Source organism: Astatotilapia calliptera, chromosome 18, assembly GCF_900246225.1.
Source record: "Astatotilapia calliptera chromosome 18, fAstCal1.2, whole genome shotgun sequence".
Classification (NCBI taxonomy): Eukaryota; Metazoa; Chordata; class Actinopteri; order Cichliformes; family Cichlidae; genus Astatotilapia; species Astatotilapia calliptera.
The window spans coordinates 6,948,266-6,968,491 of NC_039319.1; the positions used below are offsets into that span (position 1 = coordinate 6,948,266).

At 41.7% G+C, this 20,226-nt stretch overlaps 1 protein-coding gene and 1 long non-coding RNA gene across 2 annotated transcripts in view; one reads left to right on the top strand and one right to left on the bottom strand.

Annotated features, from left to right (window-relative positions):
• LOC113011172 (neuropilin-1a-like) overlaps positions 1-20,226 on the top strand; it is a 91,075-nt gene that overhangs the window by 65,091 nt on the left and 5,758 nt on the right. Inside the window, exons 9-14 of the mRNA XM_026150583.1 lie at positions 4,287-4,462; positions 4,978-5,133; positions 8,904-9,048; positions 16,389-16,562; positions 17,101-17,142; positions 19,925-20,062. Coding sequence (XP_026006368.1) covers positions 4,287-4,462; positions 4,978-5,133; positions 8,904-9,048; positions 16,389-16,562; positions 17,101-17,142; positions 19,925-20,062 — 831 coding nt within the window. The remainder of the gene's footprint in view (positions 1-4,286; positions 4,463-4,977; positions 5,134-8,903; positions 9,049-16,388; positions 16,563-17,100; positions 17,143-19,924; positions 20,063-20,226) is intronic.
• LOC113011173 (uncharacterized) lies at positions 5,141-7,612 on the bottom strand. The gene is made up of 3 exons (XR_003270475.1): positions 7,598-7,612; positions 7,272-7,537; positions 5,141-6,927 (listed from the first exon to the last, which is right to left on the bottom strand). It is a non-coding gene; the product is annotated as an uncharacterized LOC113011173 (long non-coding RNA).

Below are 20,226 nucleotides of genomic sequence, written 5' to 3' on the forward strand. Positions count from 1 at the left end.
GCATCTGCTAATACTCACTGGATTGCTTTTTTCCCTATTTTCTAATATAGTAAGCCAAACAGACTGTATATACAGAAATTTCCAGCTCACTTTACCATCTCCATAATTTTTCTCCATGCTCAGTAATCTCTTGCAAATATTCTGCATTTTTCCCCAAACACAAAAAGAAAGATTTATCATTTATTAAATGTTTTACGAAATTTTAATTAAGAAAAATGTTCAGTTCTTTCCTGTTTTTATAGACCATTCGTGCTCTTCTCCAAACCGGAGCTGAAATTTTTAACATAGCCTCTCTTTAAAAGATGGATAGAGCCCCGCAGCCTTGTTTCAGAGCTAGAATGTGCTAGAAAATTAGTAAATTTTAAGCTTTTGAAAATCCACCAGGGTAAAGTTGTGATGAAGGTGGTGATTACAGGCTGTAATCATGAGTGTTTTCTGCTGTAAAGTTAGCGTTTTATGATGCGAGTCTTACTCATAGTCTAACTCGAGTGACCGTTAGAGGAACTGCACTAATTGGCAAAAACAAAAAGCCACTGATCTCTTAAAGAAATGACTAACATTTCACCAGCTCGTCAGTTCTTTTTTCTTCCTTTTACTTTTTCCTCACTTTTGTTCATCATGAATCAAACTAACATCTTTTCGCTTTGTGGATGAGAAACCCCCGCCGCTCTCTGTTGATTTAAAATAATCACTGCTTCCAAAGCGAGCGCAAACTCCCACAGAAGGATGCCGTTATTCATTACAGTGGAGCAGAGGAAAATCATGGTGCCTCATTACTCATCCCCTAACATTACATAAACCTCAGTCCTTGAAGTGCTACAAACAACTCTCAGTAGGAGGGCCTCATGAATTGGATATCAGGCTCTTACTCATTGGAGAACTGGATATAGAGTGCCGGACAGGTGATTCGGGAGATATAGTGACGCAGTTTGGAGAGTATATATGTGTGCTGTATGCAGGTAATGCACTTGAAGCAGAGCCATCATTTACTTCAGAGCACAAAAGTTTTTATCTACATTTTCGCAATTTAAAGAAGTGATAAAAACATGAATGCACGTTATCGTTTGCTGTCCCTGGGAGGACATTTGGTTCTTATAAGCTCAGCAACATCAAAACGCACACTGGCAGCCCTGTAGGAGGTTTCCATAAAGGAGTCTGAATAGCTTTATACTTTCACACTGTGCAAGAATTTACATCCCCAAGAGCTGTTGTTGTTGTTAAACGGCAGATACAACTGTGGGAGCATTTGTCAAATGCAAATATCATGACTGTTTGGGCCCGGATATTAGCTCTAGCTTGTTGTGGATAATGGATTTAACTTAGCCTTGCAATGACTAGACCATGCTGTGCAAGTATTATTAAGAGTTCACATTCCAGGCAAGCTTATCCAGTCATTATCCCAGAATATTTTCCAGTACTTAAACACTGTAATGAAAATGGAAGCGTTCGAAAAAGCAGCCTGGCCCGGTTGTTGAACAGATTGTACTGTAACCTCAAGGTCGCAGGTTTTTCACACACGTCGATGAGTCTGTCAGCATCATGATGCCCGTGAGGCGAGACTTTAAACCTCCAACATGTTGCTAAGATTCTGCTGCGAGCCGCCTCTTGACCTCTGATGATGTGAGGCAGATTTGTAGTTGTAAACTTTTCTCTCCTTCTTCATTTGAATCAGAGATCCGTCCGGTTTTGCTTAATGAGGCACATTTGTCATTTTGGTTTATATAAATCATTTTTAAAACTCAACTTGACTTCACTGCAATAGGAGTGAAACTTTCCAAGCCTTCTATGTGCTGAAAGAAAGCTTTGTTTAGACCAACTCTGCATGAATAATGCAGCCTCTTCATTTATTTCGGTGGAGTATTCAGTGGAGGCTCGGTATCATCTGGCAAGGTGCTGTCAAGTGTATAATGCAACTAAATTAACTTTTACCCTGAATGCAGAATTTCTCCTATCCCCTTTCATGCTCATCAAGAGAAAATAAAATCATTTCCACTGTGACAACTTCCCCCTCCTCGTCCTAATGTATTAACTTTGCAGTGTTTTGGTGTCTGGTAACTCTTCATACTTGAGGATCTGTTAAATCCCGAATCATTTTTCATCATCTAGCTGGTACTTGAGACTATGTTGCAGAGCAGGGCGATATGACCAAAAATATTTATCACAATATATATTTGAAAATTTGCGATAACGATATAACTGACGATATAATTGACACTAGACAAAATACTTTACAACTCCACAACTTTATTAATGCAAAAAAACCCAAAACATCAATGTGTTTTCACTTAAACAAGCAGCTGTTTTTTGTGTGCATTAAAGTTATATAAAAATGTAACAGTGCAAATGCAAATTCCTTGCTGACAGTTTAACCAAAAGGCATTTCCGGTGGAAATTGGCCGACATATCCTCAGCATAACCATGTAGAATATCCACAAAACTTAAAAAGAGGTTATACACACACAATACGGTAATATTATGTTGAAGCACAGTATGTATCACTCCGCGAGGCTCCTGCCTACGGTAGCCGTAATGCACCGACAATCCATCAAGCGGTGCGGCTTCGTAGCTTAGCAAAGTCGTACTAAAAACATTTGACAGATTTTCGAGCGCCGTGTACATAAAATCATTTCCAGGTCAGTAAACACAACCAGAATTCATACATAACGCACACGGGATTATAAGGGGCACTGTCGATTTTCAGAAAAATCAAAGGATTGATTTTAAGTGTGTCGTATTTTCCAAACAACACGGTAATAGCGACGGCCCGCTAGCATGCTCTACCAAAAATAGTGCTTTGTTGTGTATCTGAATCTGAGGGACGAAAGCTAAACCAGTTCCACACCACTGAAGTTGCAGCATTTTTACAAACCAGTTCTGGTTCATCCGTTTCGTTCAGCTATTATCTTTTGTCATTCTCCATCACCGCCATGGTTTTTCTGCTTTTTATGAAAACAAAGGCACTGCGCATGCGCGTTTTGCCCATATTCTATCGCGATATTTCATTTTCTTATCGTTGCCCGACATTATACCAGTATTACCGTGAAAGGTACGATATGGCCCAGCCCTACTATGCGGCAACACGATGAATGCTTTGGATCTAACAGTCACAAAGAAGGAGGCATATTCCTCTTTTTTCACTTTAATGTTGGCCTGAACATAGAGGGCACAGACGTGTTCATACCTAACAACCTTTGTCTTATAGGTGTTGGAGTATATCCAGCCATGATAGTAACATCAGTAATGGCAGGAGAAATATAAAAAGAACACAGCTGAGACACAGACGTTTGGATGTTTGGGTTCTTATCCATCACAATCATGTTGCTATCAGGGAGCTTTCTAATCTGCCCGTTTTCATTCTGTTTAATGTCAGTGACCATAAACTTACAGTCGCAGTCAAAAAGAATTAACAAGGAGTCCTGAAAAAGATGTTGTGGCAGCTCCAATCACCCTGATCTCAATATTATGGAGTCAGCGTGAGACTGAAATCCCGCTGGTGCCTCAATCCACAGAAGACGCTCGGAAAAACATACCCGCGAAGTCAAATCTGTGCTTGCGTACAAGAAGGAGAATAGTTGCTGATAGTCAAGCCCCTCAGAATCAGAGAGGCTCGACTCGGGAGGCAGACACCCTCTTTAAGATTCAACTCACAGCTTTCCTTTTTGATAAAGTTTTTAGTTCGAGCTCGATCAGGTGACCCTGAATATCCACTGCTAAAGGCTCAGGCTCCTGGAGGACTTTCAAGTGATGCACTGAGCACTTATTTTCCACTCACGTCTTTTCACTCCCCACCTGTTTATACACCACTGCTGCATTTTTGTCTTATCTCTCCATCCGCCTCTATTTCGTCTTGTTTCTCCATCATCTCTGCTGGAGATTTCTTCCTATTAAAATTGAGTTTTTTCTTCCCAACATCACAAAGTCCTTGCTGATAGGTTTTCTCACAAACACCTTACTGTCCCTTGTGGCGACTGTTGTTGTGATTTGGTGCTATGCAAAAAGGATACTGAATCCCTGCTTCGTCTACAGAGCAGCAGCGTACACACACTAAAAGTTTAGTAATTCCTCGTTTATTCAAACAAACCCATGCTGGGGATTAAAGATGACTCTTTGATATTTTTACCAAAGCATTTAAACACTGCTCCAGCACCCAGAGGGCCTCAACTAAAACCGCTGACTTAAGCAGTGACAAGATAATGATGGCCGTGGCATTTCTTATCGTACTTTACGCCTTTCAAAAGTTTCCTACCCACTGTTCACTGTCTGCTCATCGTTTTCCTGCTGTACAGACTACCCGTGTGCAGGGATGTTGGGGATGGTGTCTGGCCAGATCTCAGATGCTCAGATCAGTGCCTCGTCCTACGCTGACCGGGGCTGGGTGGCCGAGAACGCGCGTTTATTGACGGGAAGGTCGGGCTGGACCGGACAGTCGACAAAGCAGCCTTTCAAGAATGAGTGGCTGCAGGTGGGTTCACAAACACAGCTGAGTTTAGAGATGAAACAGGCAGATCATGACCTCATGTGTGTTTTATTTGTTTACAGTGTTAGAAAGTTCAGTTATGCATCCAGCAGCCACAAGCACATCCTTAACTGCTGCACTGTTAACTGAAACAGTGCTTCCCAAAGTTTCTGGCTGGTGATGCTTTGATATGAAGACAGTGTCTGCTCACTCATATGGCCACGAGTGCTTTTATAAACGGTTTAAAATAGAGTATACAGTTTATTTTTCCTGTTCCCCACTCAGATGGGAAGCATCAGGCAAGAAAAATATCTACATTTTGACTAGCAAATATCTAAATAGTCTTAAGATTTCTCAAATTATCCTGATTCCCACCTGCAGAGACCCCAGTCCCCAGAGTGGAAACCACTTGTCCGCACCAATCCAAGCCAGTTCTTTTTAAATGAAACCACAGTTTGTCTTTGTCATTTTTATAATCTATCACAGATCATAGGTGTAGACAGTATTTTGCTCCTTCACAGGTGGATCTGGGCCAGGACAAGACAGTGACCGGTGTGGTGATCCAAGGAGGAAAACACCGTGACAGGAACGTCTTCATGAAGAAGTTTAAGGTGGGCCACAGCCTGGACGGAGAGGAGTGGACCATGGTGAAGGAGGAGAACACCACCAGGGTCAAGGTTGGCTCACTTACACATGTAACAGCAAAATGTCACTTTTTATTAGTCTGTGTTTGCGGTGCCTGGCAGCCAGAAGGTCAGGTTGTGTAACGTGAGTGCTGAAAACAACATCTATTTATCTGTTTGAGATGCAGATTAATTAGTTCGCACACAAAGACAGAGTAAAACAGAAAATGACCAAAGACATGACGGCCAACATAGAAATGAGGAAACACAGTCAGGAAATTGCCCGAGAGGCTAAAAATTAAACCTGCACATCACCAAAACAACAATTAAATCCAAACAGGGACAAAAATTCAAAAATATCAAAAGAACTGAGGCTCAGCATGACTGGAATAATTAAATCAAAACAGCGATCCGATTAAACGAGAATCCAAAACTCAAAAACAACACAGAACCATAAGACTGTGACTAAATGTGCTTAATATGACTTCAAATGAGCACATCTGAAGGTGGTGCTCGAGGCTATCTGAAAGGACCACGTGTGCACATCAGATGAAAGTGGTTTTACTTTTTCTTTTGGCTTGTATTCCTCTTCTTTCTTTATTCCTCCCCGTGTCTCATTCGGCAGCATTGTGAAGCAGGCGATGAATTACAAGGAAAGCAGATAAAAAAGTTGTTGACATGAAATAAACATCTTCTTCTTACAGACGTCTTTAATTCCTGAAAGCCGTCAGACAGACGCTCTGCACGACACAGCGCCGCTCCTGGAATGAAATGTTAATCACCTAAATTATAGACGGCTTTTCATGTGAGCTCTGTTTGCTGGTCCGTGTTTGTTGGATGCTTTTGTCTGAAGAGCTCCACAAAACTTCCACCAGGAAATCTGTGTTTTTATGGAAGCGAATCATTTTAGTGTACTTTAAATAAACGCAGGCTAGAAGAAGAAAGAAGAACTGTGGGTAAAAAACTGAAGCGGCATTATTGGGGGGGGTGAAATCATCACAGCAGGATTCGGTGACACAAAAAAAGTGCGGCGGGAGTTGCTGCTCGACCACCCACGCATTTATTTATTTTTCACATTCGCCCAAGCTTTGTGCCGAGGTCCCTCGCTTCTCTCTGCACCAGAGCCTCTAAGACGCGTATTGATCAAACGTGTCGATACGTCTGTGTTACAAAAATATTAGTGGTCATACCTTACTGATTCCCTCATCGATCGGCTTTCTAGCACTTTCTTGGCTTAATGACACCACAAAACTGCTGCAACTAAATGAAGTTTTATTGCTCTAGAACAGAGTGCAGGGTGTAGTCCTGAACTGAAGCCGATAAAAACGTTAATATACAAGTAACTTTAAGTTGTTAAGTATATTTCACGTTGCTGGGATTTTTTCTTTTTGTCCTTTAGATGACAGAAAACATAACAAGTCACGATTTTGGTGTAATTTTCTGTCTCTGTAAACATAACTGTAATTCCAATCTGCAAAAAGGAAATGCATGTCGTTGCTCTCGAGACCCTTCTTCCCCTCCTCGGCTGGCCCTGCTGGTGCGACATCCTCCTCTATGTTTTCCAGATGGCAGGGCGGAGGGCGAAGCTGGCCATCAGACTCCTGCTGATTTACTGCAGACGGAGATCTAGATGCTCCCGTCAGCCTCTCCGCTCTGTTTCCTGTAGCTTTTTATAAAAAACGCTTCAAAAGACGAGGCAGGAAGGCTCAGTGGTACGTGTGTTTAAAGGTGCCTGGGCACAAGCACGTACTCTGTACGTACAGTGCATGTTCGTGCATAAAGATGAGCGTATATAGAGTTGTATAACATGTGCAGGTGGCTTATTCTGTCTAATCACAAACAGAAGTCCTGGAAGATGCACAACAAGAACAACAACAACACACAAGTAAAGGATGATTAGCTTTCAGGAACCACATTTGTAATGGAATTTAAGATTACAATTACAGTGGTAACAGTGTAACCTCCCAGCATGCAAATTCAAATCACTCATTTTATGAGTGTAAAAGTGCCACAGTGTTGTCTAAAGAAACTAAAAGGCTACTGTAATTTCCATTGTGGCACTATTCTTTAAAGAGGACCAGAAGCTAATTTCCAGATCCATTTTTTAATTCTTTACCAGAAAATCTTTCCATGATTCTCAATTTAAAATAATCCTTATTCTTCTTGAATTTCCCCTGCGTGCAGCCCCTTACTTTGTCCTTTTTTAAACTCCTCCTCCTCCTTTCTTCTTCTTCTGCTGATTAACTGCCCCTCTGAAAGTTTGAACAGCATGTGGGCGGGGCTTCTGTGCCTGATATGACCATATAAGGATACCTTCTCTGACAGGAAATTTTTTTAAAACTAGCAGGTTCGTATATTCATCAGATATATGTTGGATTTTATGCGTACCTGCAGACAAACATAACATTTGTGTTGTGGAACGGCTGTGTGCAGGCAGGAAAAGGACCCACAGTGCAGACTACAGAGACAGACATGAACTCAAAAGGGTAACAAAACTGAGAATACAAAATAAGCTTACACAGCAAGATGAGGGTGGATCGCAACATGGACACAGAGAAACACAGGGCTTAAATACACGGAGGGAGCAATCAGGGAATGGCAAACAGGAGGGAAACACAGCTGGGGCAACTCAGGCCTAACGAGACAAAGGAAGCAAAACCAGACACATTAACATAAGACATGGACCTTCAAAGTAAAACAGGAAACATAACACAGAGACGCAGACTTGACACGGGGATACAGCAGACAGGGGAGACAGCAACTATGGATCACAGACAGAAAACCAGAACACTAAAACTCTAACAAAACCCACATAGAAAACCTAAACTAAGAATAAACCTATAACCCATAATATAATGAAATAAACAAAATCAAAGAACCAAAACCACAAAACACTGGGCCGATGACCCAGGAACTCTAACAATTTGTGCATTTGCACATGTAGACATTAAGAGCTGCAACAGTTTTGCCTTTAGTTTCTTATGAAAGGCCACTTTTAGTCAGCACATACCAGAACATGCTAAGGTGTTAGCAAAGATGGAACAGCTTTAGTGTAACAGTTATGTCCATACACAAACTTTTCATATTATAATTCCAGCTATACTGCCACTCTGCAGCCTGTAATAAATCAGGCACGAGGAAACCGCAGCGCTTCAGACATGCAGGCGTGCGTTTGGTGTTTGGTGTCCCGCCACTTGGTTCCCGGTGTGACTGTAACCATTTTCATCTGTGCTGCTTCCATGCTGAAAATATGAAAGGATGGCCTCTGGATCTGATTTCCTCCTTTCATTTTGTTTCAGCTCCTTGTCAAACAGAGTAATGCCTGATCAGAGACAGCACACGCTGTTTTTTTCTGTTATTCTTATCAAAGCCCCGAGGATGGGGCTTTACAGCAGTGAGTGCTGCAGAGTGTTCAGAATAGCTTGGTAGTATTAGTTATACTGGTACCTTCCTCTGTAAATGACAGAGCTTTCATACCAGTTTCATACGTTTACTTCTTTGATGCAATTTCATGCATCTCATATCAGAAAGATCCTTAGACTCTATACACTGGTGATAATTACAGGTAAAATTATGAACGACTTAACTATAAAGCTGCACAAGTTAGATCAGAAAGCATGCTTTCCAACTTTATGGTCATTTGATTCAGGGATACAAACATATATCCACCAAAAATCTATATCAGCTTATGTAGGGCTGCAGATCAGATGATGTTTACCGCTGTCAGTGGTCGATATTTATCAGCTGTATCGCATTCATTTCATAATCACATCCCTTGTTTATATGTAAAGGCCTAAATCTGTGCAATACCTTTATTTCTTCAGGTATTTTTGGGGAATCAGAACCATGACACCCCGGAGCTAAGATCCATAGGTCCACTTATTACCCGCTTGATCAGGATCTATCCGGAGAGAGCCACCAACGAGGGCGTGGGCCTCCGTTTAGAGCTGCTGGGCTGCGAACTGGAGGGTGAGTCCCTTTTACCACAAACAGATCTATCAGTCCGTCGTTCTGCAGTATGCCACAAAGATATAAAGAATGGCATTAAGCCTGTGATGTGGAGCAAGTTTGAACTGGATCAGATTACACTGGAAAACTTAACAGCATGTTGCAGTTTAATATCCTGATATTACACACTCCTGTGGTTTCTGCCTTTGGCAGGCTTGGTCTTGCTTGAAAGTGGCACTGAGCTTTCATAAACCATAGCAAATAGCATGCAGAAAAAAGAAGGTGAATTCCAGAAACTGCAAAGAAACTCGTTGCAGGAAGACGGAATTTACCGTTGGGGTTGTTGACAGAAGGAAACAAAAAACCCACAGTGAGGCACAATGGGACACACGCACAGTAAATGTTTTGTATCTGGGCTGAGTCTTAGATCTCAGTCATCACACTCACAAACATTCAGACTACATCTCTAGGCCGCATGTTTTATCTCATGTTTAAAACATCGTACTAACAAGAAAGCTCAAACTTTACGCCTCTGTTGTTGTGCATCGTTCTCTCACATTTTCTGTTATTCAGTTTACTTTAAGGTGTTAAATGAAATAAAGCAGGCAAACATAAAAACAGCAGGTATATTTAAAGTTTGCTTGGTTTTTTCCTCAAATGAAGTTCACCGTTAAAAACATTACTTGAATCCTTTTTTTTCTTCAGCCTCTTTAAGAGAGAGAGCAGGTGACGTGCTGCGGCAGTTCTAAATCTATTGATCTGCAGTTTTTGCTTCTTTTAAATCGCACATGACTCTTGAAAACCATTTGCCTTAGATTACATTACAGCAATCCATGTGAGTCAAAAGCTTTAAACACTTGATTTCAAGCATGATTTTGTCACCATAGACGGAAAAGGTTGAAAAAATTAAGCCAGTGTGAAAGTGCCTCAAACCTGCATTTTGCCTGACGGCCACCAGAGGGCATTACCTGTGGTTGGAAAAACACTTCAAGTCCGATAGAGGTGTATGAGAAAACAGCTTTCTGTCTGGACCTCTGTAAACACCTTCCTGATTAGTTTTTGGGCTTAGTTGCTCATTTTGGGTCATATTGACTGAAAAATAAAGTCTGTGTGGCAAATCTTGGCCATACTGTGTTTCAAAATTGAGGATTACCTGTGGTATGAAACCGCACGCTCATTGGCTAACAGATGGTAACAATGTAAAGATGTATATGGTTATTTTAGCGACAGATACCTCACTCAAACTGCTTGTCGAATCTTTTTGTTTGCGAGGGGCAGCCAATCAGAAGAAAGCTTCCTCAGAAAGAGGGAAAGGGAGCTAAAGCAGCTCGTTTCAGACTGAAGGCACGCACAAAAGCCCAGGATAAGATAAATAAGGATAATTTATAACAGTGACTCAGGCAAACGCTAATGAAATCTTTGAAAACGTTCGACATGCAAACAGTATTTGGCCTCAGTCAGCCATTAAACAGTAAACTGCTTACACTTCACGCTGGTTGGTGTAATGAGAGGCAGAAAGAGAGTGTGAGCACATGAAAAGGCTGACGCATGCCGTGGCAGGGTACTATCTCTGCTGTTGCAGTGGTCAGAGCTTGACGGGTGTGTGGGAGAAAAAGGGAGAGGAAGAGAGGGAGGAAGGGTTTGACCTCTCACAGTAGGTGAGGAAGGAACAGATGAAGGGAGGAAGCAGGCTCTCTGATGGAGTATCTGGTTGCACTGTAGGGAGAATGATAAGAATCAGCAAAACCACGCAGGACTGCGCGTGAGAGCCCGAGAGAGGAGAAGACTGATTAAAGGACGGAGAAGACAAAGAGATGAGAGAAGTACGCGGGGCATCTTAGATCTGTCAACTCAATTAAATCAACCATGTTAAACTGAATTTTTGAAAACCTTAAAATCTCTCAACAGCTAATTGTTTTTTCTTTGTATTCACGTTCCCTTCAAAGAAAAATGTTTCCCAGTCGACAGGGAAGCAGCTCGGAGACAGCGACAGTACCTGCACACCTAATTGTGCAAACCATTAACTTTAATACTGCTCCTCAACTAAAATCCAGTAAAAGTAAGCAGCTCATATGCAAAACAAACATCCTACTCTTCCCTAGATGAAAACAGTAAACACACTTTCTTGTGCGGAGTCCAACCTACAGTAATATCCGCAGCTGACACATACTCTAGTGATATGCTTGTGAATGCAACAGTTTGTGACTCATGTTACAGATGGACTGTGACTCATTGTTTTTGACAAATGATCTACCATGTAGGTCTGTTTGCATGTGGGCATATGTGGGTCATATTAAAGGAAAAGCATTAATCCTTGACCCTTACAGCAAGGGGCTGAGTTCCTTCTGTTCCACTCTGGGGGCATTTTACTGGCATTGTTAGGGTGCACTTGTTTTTTTGGCCGGGAAAATCACAGCAAATCGGTTTGGGTTTCTTTTTTAAGTTGTTCTGAGTGGGAGTGGAAGATGGCAGTGCCCACCTTAATAAGAAATAAACCGTCACTGAGCAGTTTTGGGAGTGCAGCAGTGATGTAAATCATCTTCAATCTTTGGAGTCACCAGATCTTAACAAGTCTAAACACCTGAAGCCAGTGTGAAAGTGCCTCAAACCTGCATTTTGTCTGATGGCCATGAGAGGGCGATACCTGTGGTTGGAAAAGGACTTCCAGTCCTATTGAGGTGTATGAGAAAACAGCTTTCTGTCTGGACCTCTGTAAACACCTTCCTGATGAGTTTTAGGGGTTAGTTACTCATTTTGGGTTCATATTGACTGAAAAATCAAAAGTCTGTGTGGCAAGTCACACAAGCATGTCGATTATCAGGTTGGAGAGGTAGGATGGGTCGATGGACGGATTTCTTTTATCAATGAAAGACACAGTCTTGGTCACTCCTTAAAAGCAGAGGTCACTCAGTGAGAAAGGCAACAGTTTTGCAGCCAAAGTAAATTAAATTAGGACGCTCATCTGCCAAAATAACTGCTGCTGAAGCTCACATTTATGAACCAACCAATTGGAATACAGCGTGAAATGATGCGGATGAACTCGATGTACTTGTAGGGAAAAAAAAGCCAAACAAACTTGAACAGAGTAGATGCAAAACAGAATTTGTCTTGTTTCTGAGATGCTTCCTCCAGCTGTTATCGTGACTGCAACAACGAGAGCGTAGCAGGGAAACAAACATAGACTGCAGCATCACGAAACAGTCTGATGTCCTCCCCAAGTTCGAGTTCCACAAAATTGATTTCCACTTTTTCCTTTAATTTGGCACTCCTCCACTTATGTAGACTTTGCTGGGAGATAATCGCACAAAACAATCCACACATTTTTACATGTGTTTTTAAACAACACTGTGTACAGTATGTGGTGGGTGATGGTGTGGCATTATTAAGTTAAACTGATACTTTAGTGTATTTTTAGTTAAAGGGGGGTCACTGCAATACACACTGCAGCAGGAGACATGACACAGACACTTTAATCCCACTGCTTGCAGCACGTGCACACATACTTAATAAAATACATGCAAACCATGTGGATACATATAAAAACGTGGTACATAGACATTCACAGTCATATCCAATTATCCAAATCACAGCTTTCTTGTAGGAACAGAGAAGCTCGCTGAGGCAGTTTGGTGCTTCATAAATGTGCATAATGACCTCAAGTGGTCCTTAAAGGGCTAAACAAGCAAAATTTGTGCTATTAAATAAATAAAATGTGCTAAAGCTATTGTCGAAAGCTTTAGAAATGTACGGTGTCGGATATACCAAGCATCAACTAGCAGTTCATTTATAACTGAAAACAGGTTTTTGTTAATTAGACCGAGAGCCGCGCTTCATTAATGAGTCTCCCTCTCTTTTCACGAGAACATCAAGATGCCAACTCGAGCCCAGACAAACACAAGCGAAGAGAAACTAACAAGCTCAACGATATTCCTGCGGATCACTTTCAGCAGCTTAATCAGATGTTTTGCCTCGAGCTCCGAGTTAAATCAGCTCGACGCGTACATCCACGCTTCTGTAAGAGCAAACCTCCATCCCACTCGAAATGTCGCAGACACGTTTCCTTACAAAGTTTAATTATATGCAGACCATCTGTGGTTTTCACATAGTCTGCATACGCTTAATGCAAGTTCAATTTGTTTAATTTACATAAAAACACATCACCACACATTGACTGCAGAGTAGAATTTAACAAGATACAAGAGTTTCTGTCATTATTACTCTGGTACTTGATGGGGGGAAAAGTGCCAGCTCTCAACCTTCCGAGAAATCAAGACACTTGAGTTTTGTAGTTAATGAGAGCGCTGTATCCAACCTTAAATCACTTTTCATTAAAGGGGAACCTATTATGCTTATTTCTAACTCCATATTTTCATCTGGAGAGTCGACTAGAGTACCTCTGCATGATTCACAAGTCAAAATCATCTTTATTTAAACTTATGCTGGGTGTTGGTGCAGCCCTTCAGTTCATCCTCTGTGTTAGCTTTCTTCGCTCTCCCTTTAAGACAACTTTCTTCTGACTGGCCCGTGGTAAACTAAAGATCATGTTAATGACCATATTAAGAGCATCCTGGTATGTTATTGGGTCTATGCCCCTGCATTTTGGACTTATGATTCATAGTTTTGCTATTTATATTAATAATTCTTGTTTCTTGTTTGTTTGTTCCCTTTTTTGCTTCCAGTCGGTCTTCAGTGTCTATGTGTTTGTTTGCCTTCAGTCTCCCCAGTCCTGTCTCCTGTGCTCTCAAGTTCCTTCATCTTTTGTCCACATGTCTTAGTCTGACTCTCAGTGTGTTACTTCCTGTTTTATTTTGAAACTGCCCTGGTCAGTGGGATTCCATTTAGCTGTGTTCCCAGGTGTGTTCACTCTGCCCAATTCCTATGGCGTTATTTTTGTGCCACTATTCTGAGCGCACGTAAAAAAAAAATTGCAGGTGCAAGTGTTGCATTTTGAGGAGAAATTTATTTTGAGCGAAGAAAAGCTAAATTTGAGTGAACAAAATTCATTGCTGCATGCAAAAAATGTATTTCAGTGTTTGCTATTATCCACACACACACACACACACACACACACACACACACACACACACAATAGCAGCCCCTCTCGCTCAGTTTTTGCATTTGCGCTCGCTCGCAATGTGTTGCTCGCGCTCTCAACATTTCTGCCCGTGCGCGCTCAACTCTTTCTGTACACCGTTATATTTGTGCCACAAAACCAGCCAATCACAGACTTGGATGCAAAAAAATCTGATTGGCTGTTTTGGTCTCCAATCAGCTCGAAATGACGAAATGCAATATCCCAGAATCCATTTTGTCCAAAACTCAAACGAGGCAGTGGCGGAGGAACACAGAGTTCTGGGTCACAAAATAAACTTTTAAGATATTTTCATGCGAGAATGGTGCTGTGTAAACTTCTAATATCTGCTCGATTTATCAAGACATCACATATTTGCATAAGTGCTCTAATGTTTTCGGAAACTCTTTCAGGTCTTTCAGGTTTTTGTTTCTTGATTACCAGCAATAATTTTATGATTTGGAGTTTTACATCTGTATGCTGAGTCCTGCATTCTGGGTCCACTCCCTGCCTGCCACACGCCCGGCAACAGACAGAGCAAACATAAAAGAAAAAATACTGTCTGCAACTCGGCATTGAAAGCAGTCTGAGGCCTGAGCATTAGACTCACAGGGATTACTTTTATGTTTTGTCATGTTTAATAGGAGGAACACCATTTGTAACAGTATATATGGAAAAGCGTAATAGGTCCGCTATAATGACTCTGAATTCTCATATAAAAGAGACAAAATGTGTTAGTTTCTCCTAAGTATTCTCCTTTCTAGACCAAAAATCCTCTGAAACTTTCTTTTCAGTCATTTTCTTTTTCGAGCTCACTGCAAAAAATGACATTAAAGTTAATTAGACCGACTATATTGTCAAAAGCTTTTAATGCATGTAGCTACTTTTCTTCTTTGTAAATCTGTCTGCAGAGTAGACGCGATCTGCCCAGCTCCATGTTATTTTTAATCTTCATTTTTTAAGAAGCACCGTGAAATAAATCAGAAAATCAAAAAGTCCTTTGTGCCCATTCCTGTTTGCGTTTCCACCACGATCGCAAAACTGTGAAAATCAACTTAATTAGACTGATAGCAGATGAAAAAGCAACAGGTTTTTAACAGTTTTCCCCCAGTGGGTATCTGACAAGACCGAGACACAGTGGCATCCCACTGAGAACGCCTGTCTCCGCAGTAGGAGGTGATTGGGTCCTCTTACTTGTTAGTTACCAAATAAAAGTTAAGTTTTGTTTTTCTTTGGCATCTTTGTCAGCAGTGTTTCTCAGACACTAATTCAGCCCCAGTAGTTTTCCTCCATTTTAAAAAGTTCAAGCAGCTTTCATATTACAGCTATTAAGTTAGATTTTCAGACTATAACGCTCTTTGATTTGTACACTAGAATATACGTGAATTGTAAACTGCATCTAAGGCAGGATTACAAACAGAGCAAACTAAGCAAATGCTCAGGAACCCACAACTCCAGGGGGACTCATAAGTCTGTCACCGATGATCGGTCCTGCATCCTTCGAGTTTGGCTCCAGTAAATGAGAGGGACTCAGACTGGAACCAAACTGTTTTAGTTTTGCTTCTTTCCATCAGCGCTTTGTGTAATTATCAAGCAGAAACCCAAGGAAAGAACTGTAAGACAGCGGCAAAATATTTTTGGTCTCAGTATGTCTTTAGCAGTTAACGAATCACTAAAGGCCGATCATTATTCACTGAGTGTTTTAAGACTTTTTTTCTCTGCCCAGTAGATGATGAGTTCGCTGTCAAAGAAAAATTGCTAGCTTTTAATTAGCTTTGAGAAATCAGTGAATTATTTTGGCTTTGGTTTCAGCTTTGGATTGGTGCTTATGTAGCACTTTTCTACTTAAGCTACATTCACTCATTCACACACACAGTCATACACTTCTTCTTTTTTTAGTGCTTTTTAATAACTAGCATCCTCACATTTGTTGGATGCCCAAGGGCTTCTTCAATGTCCACACATGTGGACACTGGAGAAGCACTTATGATTGGTAGATGAGCCCCCCACCTCCTGGGCCTCAGTCGCCTGTGACGACACAACTTTGGAGGTGTCTTAGTGCTTAAAAAAATGAAACTAGTATAGTTGTGCCACAGGGCCTCATATGAGATCACCCTAGCGATTACTGAGCCAAACAGGCTATATCCCTTTGACACTCAAACTGCATTTAAACGTGCATGAAGGGCACTGATAGGGCGAGAGGTGGGGTCAGTTCTTGACACTCTTTCATCTCCTTTTTTTAATCCATTCTAGTCACTCACACTTCCTGTCTCTTCATCTTCATCCACAGAAATAACAACTACAGCACTTCCCACCACCCCACTCGCATCTACGCCTCCCATGACCACATTTGGTGCGACCACCACAGCACCGATCACCAACCCCGGCACTACAGCAGTTATAGAGTGTGAAGATGGACGGCTGGACTGCATCACTGAAACCGAGACCCCCGAATACGACGAAGGTAAACCACGGAAACTCGGTTCCTTTTAGTTCGCGCTCCGTCTCGGTGAGCTCGCCAAATTAAAATGCAAAGCAATAAAAGCTAAAAGGATTGAACGCGGGAATAAAAGCCTTTCTTCTTTCTTCCTTTAAATGTTATTGATTTAATTTCTGCTTTAATGAAGCCCAGTTGGAATTGGATCATGAGAAATTCTCCCTTATCTTCTCACTAGCTGCTACAGTTTTGACTGAATTGGTCTTTTTCTGTTCAGCTTTATTTATTTATTAGCTTTTCTTTAGTGCTGTCTGACTATCCTTGTTTCCGATTCTCCTTTATCCTCTCTTTTATTTACAGCCACGTTAAGCATTAGGCCTCTTTTCTAGGATTTAAAAAGCTAAAGAAAAAATCTAAAACCTTAAAGTTAAAATGTTTGGCTTGAATGCCTGGTACTAGTTTTTCATAAAAGCAGGTATGTTGTGTTTGTGCTGGCATCTGTGTGGGTGAGAAATCCCTCTCTGACCTTTGACCCCAAACTGACTGCCCCATCTGTCTTTCGCAGGAGGCACCACGTCCACCAACCCCATTATGGAGTTCATGCCAGGTGAGCATTTCCGCCCCAATCTGCTCCCATGTTTCCCCGTACAATGTGTTTCATTTAAAGCAAAGTTAAACCATTTTACAGGCAGCTGTAGATGTGAAAGCGCTGCTCGGGTTTTGCCAGATCGGTGCATTAATTCAGCCAATGGACCCATTATTCAGTGTCACCAACGGTACTGACCACGGTCGCGAAGAACAGTGAAGCTGACCTCCATTAGAGTTAATAGCTTTTTCATGGCCCCACTTCACAAATGAACCTGACACTGCTGAACCCTGGCACTAGCGGACTACAGAGAGAGACAGAACAGACACACGTGCTATTAGGTTATATATTTACAGAGAGAGAGAGAGGAAGAGAGTGAAAGAGAGAGCAAAGACTTTTTTTTTCGTCAGTGTTTTTCATCTTTGACGCCAGACCAGCTGTAGTCAAAAGACGATTATTTCCCTGTGTAGTAATTTGCACAGCACAGATCGCGGAGGCTTGAAGATGCACAACACCTGTAGGCAAGCTTAAATGCTGCGCCACATCTGCCAGCTAGATGCAATTGGAAGGCTATCAGCTGATACCAGCTGAGCTTGTATTTGTAGCTTGTCTCTATGCTCAGTTTTTAAATGTAACACAAAAAATCTGTTTAATCAAAGTTTTCATGAAGTGCTATGCACAAAAAATGAATAAATATATTGAAAAATCATAAAAGAAATAGTTAAAACTCAAGAATTGAACATTTTAAGTTATGCTGGACATATGGGTGGGGCATCCACTACTTTTACTGGTACTGGATTTGCTAGTAAATTTCTATAGTCTGATTCTTGAGGTGCCATCGCTATATATTTCTCTGGGTTAAATCTTCTTACATCGATGAAAAGGTTTCTACAGGTTTCAACAGCAAGGGGAAGGATAAAGGAAAGGAAAGAAGGAAAGAAAATAGGAAAAAAAAGTCAAGATATTTGTGCATAAATGTCATTTTTTCATGTTCCTTTGCCTGCAGATTTCTCTTAAACCCCACTGGAAATGTTTAAATAGCGTTTTGTTATAAAGAAACAACTTAAAACTTTCTAAGAGTGTCTGAGGTTGAAACTCATGATCATTCATCTATAAAACTGCACTTTACAGATGTGGAAACAACAGCAGAAAAGAGAGTGGCATTAGACTCGTGAGATAGTGTGAAAAAACTGCAGGTGTTAATGGAACGAGAAACATTGATGTTGTGATTCCGCACATGCATTTAAAGCCAACTGCAGCGCTCTGTTTTGGTCATTTATGGCTTTCTTTTCTGGGTGAACATTTTAGCACCACATCACAGTTCACCCTCCCTTGTGAGTACACTGAATGCAACTCATTTTGAGCAAACAGGCTGAGAAGAAGAGGAATGAATAGGCAGAAAGGTTAAAAAAAATGGCAGCTCTGACAGGGGGGGAAAAGAAATAAAGCGGGGGGGGGGAGGCTGGGTGAGGAGGATAAAGAGGCAAAAAGAGAAAGGGAGAGTGCAGGTAAAAGAGAGGAACAGAGGGAGGTGAAGTGAGAGCAGCGGAGGAAGAATAAAGGCCTCTTGGGTCTCAATTAGCTGAGCTGAAGCATCGCGTGAAGACAGCTTGGGGTTGCTGGATGGTGGGTGGGTGGGTAAGGTGGGTATTACTGTGTAGCTCCACGGTCATCTCTGCATCCTATTAGCCTCTCAGAAACATGTCCACTGTTGAGAGATTTTTGCATTTATTTGGATGCTGCGGTGAACCGATACCGCCCGTCAACTGCTGGCAGAGGCAGAGGAAAAAGGGAGGGTTTTTTCTGTTTGGGTTTTTAAGGGGGCCACATCCGTTGATGTTGGTGGCACCGCGCCCTGCTCCGTGGTCCCTCCACTCTTCGGTTTCTCTCTCCTAAAGTGCTGATCCCAAACATATGGACGTGCTTGATACTGTTTTCTATCAGGGCTGACATCTTGCTGAGGATGTGGAGGAAAATGCCCTCCAGCGCTGCACATTGTACATACAGTCACAACGGTCTCTCTGTTTGTCTCACCCCATCTGCACAAGCCTTTTGTAGGCTGCACAATTTATACTCGGAGAGCACATGACAGCAGGAACAGCTTCCTGATAGGAATGCTACGAGACTTGCTGTCCTTTTTTTCAGGCCATCTCCCCTTACCTCCTCCTGAATGACACTGATTGGTCAGTGAACACAGCACCAGATCGTAGCTGTACGCCTCTTCACTTAAAAACCTAAGCAGTTTGTCACATAGCATAGCAGCTTTTCAGGGACTTGATTCAGTTCTCAGGAAGGGTTTACAGGAGCAGATAGGAGCTGTTTACTTCAGCATTTGGGATTCAAATGAAGGGCTACTGTTTCCTTAAGGTTGTCTTTAAAGTGCTTGATGTACCAGCAAAGATAGGAATAAATATAGTTAAGACACGCGTCTTAGAGGCGCCCCTCCCTGAGCCTGGTTCTGCTGGAGGTTTCTTCCTGTTAAAAGGGAGTTTTTCCTTCCCACTGTCGCCAAAGTGCTTGCTCATAGGGGGTCATATGATTGTTGGGTTTTTTCTCTGTATGTATTATTGTAGGGTCTACCTTACAATATATATTGCCTTAGATTGAAGGACTGCTGTTGTAATTTGGCGCTATATAAATAAAATTCAATTCAATTCAATTGAATAGAGAACCTTCCAAAACTAGGACTGAACTCACAACAACTGTGCTTACTAATAGCTGATTATTGATTACAGGGAAAATTTTCAGTTATATTTTGTAGGTATGAGATTCTTAGGAGTGTTTTTGTGTCTCTTTGCTACAGCTTACTTGTGGTTCGCCTGTAACTTTGACTTCTCGTCGTTCTGCGGCTGGACCAGAGAGACCGGTACGGGAGCTGAGTGGATCATCCAGGCCAACGGGGCTCCCGCTGTCCACAGAGGACCACCCCTTGACCACATGGGTAGGTGATGAGTGCTGACTTTTTTTTTTCTCTCTTTCTTTGAACTAGTGGCACTCGACAGATGCTTTGGGAGAGTGCTCCGTAGCTCTCGATGTTACTATGCATCTGCTGAAAAGTCTGTTGAAACCTCTTGTGCTAGAAATGGGAATATTTTCAACAAAGCT